This window comes from Salvelinus fontinalis, chromosome 3, assembly GCF_029448725.1.
Source record: "Salvelinus fontinalis isolate EN_2023a chromosome 3, ASM2944872v1, whole genome shotgun sequence".
Lineage (NCBI taxonomy): Eukaryota > Metazoa > Chordata > Actinopteri > Salmoniformes > Salmonidae > Salvelinus > Salvelinus fontinalis.
The window spans coordinates 27,520,671-27,523,604 of record NC_074667.1 but is presented as its reverse complement, the minus strand read 5'-3'; the positions used below and the strand labels follow the sequence as shown (position 1 = coordinate 27,523,604).

The 2,934-nt window shown below is 44.2% G+C and overlaps 1 protein-coding gene across 1 annotated transcript; it reads right to left on the bottom strand.

Annotated features, from left to right (window-relative positions):
* Nucleotides 1-314: 314 nt before the first annotated feature.
* LOC129842859 (voltage-dependent calcium channel subunit alpha-2/delta-3-like) lies at nt 315-2,871 on the bottom strand. The gene is made up of 3 exons (XM_055911556.1): nt 2,761-2,871; nt 2,335-2,417; nt 315-2,121 (listed from the first exon to the last, which is right to left on the bottom strand). The coding sequence occupies exons 1-3, from the start codon at nt 2,831-2,833 to the stop codon at nt 2,029-2,031; spliced, it is 249 nt and encodes an 82-aa protein (XP_055767531.1). The 5' UTR covers nt 2,834-2,871; the 3' UTR covers nt 315-2,028.
* Between the last annotated feature and the right edge of the window lie 63 nt (nt 2,872-2,934).

Here is a 2,934-nt window from a genome sequence, read left to right as displayed (position 1 = left end):
CGTATGTCATGATGGTCTATCGTAGTAGTGTTCATGCATGTACCGGGTTCAACCCATACAAAGTGCTGTTTGGTTAAGAAATTGTTCTTCTAGTCGATGTGATGCTTGACATAGATCACAGGGGAAAAATTACATCTATCAGTGAATATGTATTGTGGCTGGATGACACTTTGTCTACATTAGTGGTCAGTGAAAAGACACCAAGCTAGTGCCTCCAGTCAGCAGAAAGCTAACTTTGATTTTCGGGCCAATTTTCTATATTAATCTGTGGGTGAATTGGTTTGGGTTTGAAATAAGGTTAAGAAGCGGGGGTTATGTCCTAAGTTACAGAGGTGCTACAAACACCCTTTCCAAGTGCTAGAGCAGGTTTTAGAGGTCATGTGCCGCATAGAACTGGCAGAGAGAGGTCCTGAAACTGTGGTGCATTTCAAACAACTCAAACCCTTTGTTCCTTGTTTATTTGCACAGACTCCGGTACGACCCGGCTGGGTGGGAGAGAGAGAGAGATTTCCTGCCCAACCTCGCAGGCCTTCCCGCCGACTGGAGGTCAAGCCATGGGTTATCACCAGCCGGGGTTCCAGTCTGCTGTGGATTTTCCCGGAGAGAGGCTGTTCTGCATCCAGGGCTGTTGCATATATAGCACACAAGAGTGGTCATCTGACCTCCAGCTTCTACGAGAGGGTACTTCCGGCATTCTTCAGCAACGGGAAGCAGCATCTCTTTCAGTGGGAGGAAGGTCAACGGGAGCCCAACGGTCTCGGGGAGCATGACCAGTGCAAGTCTGGCAGCCACCAGCGTAGTCCAAAGTTACCACATGGCTTTGAAACAACTCAGGGACGGTCTTTTCCACCTAGGATGGGGATAGTGTGGTGAAGCTGGACAGCCTGTAAGGGAAGATACTACTAAATCATGAACTAATTGCTCACATCTGTGCCTACTTACAAGACTCTGACCAGAATTCTGAGAAACTGATATAAGGCAGAGCCGAGATTGCAGGCAGATCTTGGCAGAGGAGCTGTGCTTTGATGAACGCTGGGCTTATAGCCTTTGCAAGTATCTGCATTGCACTCACCTTAACAGAGGGAGGTTTTGGCCAGTTCTCCTTAACCGCTCAGACAAGTAAAAAATCTGTCTTACTTGTCTGAAGGACAAGTGGCAGAAAAAGTTAATGTCAAGCCCTGCAGATAATTCCACCATGGGCAACTGGCTACAAGAACTGAGCCGATGGACAAGGGGCAATGAAATGCGGTATGTAAACCTTATGTATGTCCTTAGAAGCTGTGTGAATATAAAGTCACTGCAACCTTAGATGGCTGCACCAGACCAAGTGGTGGCACTATAGATCTCATCGTCACCAGTGCCACCATATGATACAAGAGCAATAACTATTGATCAAGTTGACTTTGTCTCATGCAAATAAATTATGTCAAATATTGTAATTTGTATATCTGTATAATCATATATCGTTGCCTGTGTTATGTTGTCTGAACGTAGGGAAAAGTGGATCTTTTATTCTGTAAAATCCTGTCCTGCCGCTTGCACAGTCAGCGTATTACAGCTGTGAGAGTGTATTGAAGTATTTTGGAACGCTAATGTGGAGTGAACCAACTGAGATTTAAATCAACATGGTAATGCTTTCACTGACTGCACATAAAGGAAGATAGTTCCTACATCACAGAGTGCTGGCTTTGTTATCCAACTGATCTTGTGTCCTTTCTGTCATCCTGTGAAACCCGTTCATTGCTGCTCCCAGGTGTATTTTTTCTGTCTAATGTCCATATCGTTTTCCCCTTGGAATATTGTTCTGTTTCTCTTGAACAATGTCATCTAATTTGTTATTTCTCTGCTGGTCAGGGAGATGCTTTACAATTGGTCGGTCTCTCTGTTGGTAATACGCAACTCAGTTAGTTATGAGCAAGTTCTTCTTGTTGGCGAGGCTCCCTGTGCGTTGTCAGCATTTGATGGTGCGCCAGTCTATCAATCTCTCCAGTGTTGGGTCCAGGACGGTGGGCCTCGAGGGCGGTGTGGTCACCTGCTAATGAGAGTGGCCAGTAGGGGGAGCAGTGCTGCTGTAAGGGGGGCAGAGAGGCCTGCTGCTCCTCCACACTCCATGGCATTCTCCTGCATCAGACACAGGGGGCATCACAGGAGTTTCAGAGCATAGAAATTAATTAATACATACACTATATATCTATATGGTTCAGACAATATACAGATGGTCACATATATGATTAATGTCATGTTATTAAACACTCATAAACAGGCGTTCATGTACTTTCTGTGTAATCACAGAATTGTGACGCAGACGTACACACATATCTACATACTGCGTACCTCGGGGTGAAAAGGATGACACGATTCTGGCCGCTTTCTGTCTTTCTGAAACTTCAGCCTATCACATTTCAGAGACTCATTGTGTGCAGAGGGGTTAAGGATAGAAATACTGATGAACCACACCTCAGATACATTTAACTGATACTGTGGTGACCGTTTCAGCAACATCATTCTAGCGTGATGAGATCACCAAACCGTAATGCACGCTTCATAAATAGCTACATGTATGAGATATGGATTAATACCTCTGACAATGAAGAAGCTATTCACATTCACAGAAGACTAAAGTCTAAGTTCAGAGTTCACTTACAGTTAACTTACAAAACCCATCTACTTACAAAACATTTATACTAAAAAACATTCAAAAGCTTTGTACTAACAATACACTCAAACACCTCGAACTTATTGAGGGTTAGTAAAGGATATACATAATCTCGATGGGATCCATGGAAACCAGGGGGGCAGAGCTGCAGTCACACTTGTTGTCCACGACGACCATGAAGAGATTACTGCTGGGAATCTGCTGAATTACAAAAGATCTGAGGAGGGAGAGAGAGAGAATGAGAAAGCGAGTTGAGTTGATTCAGTTGATGTATTTAA

What these genes read in the sequence shown, in the direction of transcription:
- LOC129842859 (XM_055911556.1), bottom strand. Translation starts at nt 2,833, where the DNA reads ATGGTCGTCGTGGACAACAAGTGTGACTGCAGCTCTGCCCCCCTGGTT. An exon ending in GGATCCCATCGAGATTATGT is followed by an intron (nt 2,418 to 2,760) that starts ATATCCTTTACT and finishes ACCCCTCTGCAC; the next exon opens with ACAATGAGTCTCTGAAATGT. An exon ending in GTCATCCTTTTCACCCCGAG is followed by an intron (nt 2,122 to 2,334) that starts GTACGCAGTATG and finishes TGTCTGATGCAG; the next exon opens with GAGAATGCCATGGAGTGTGG.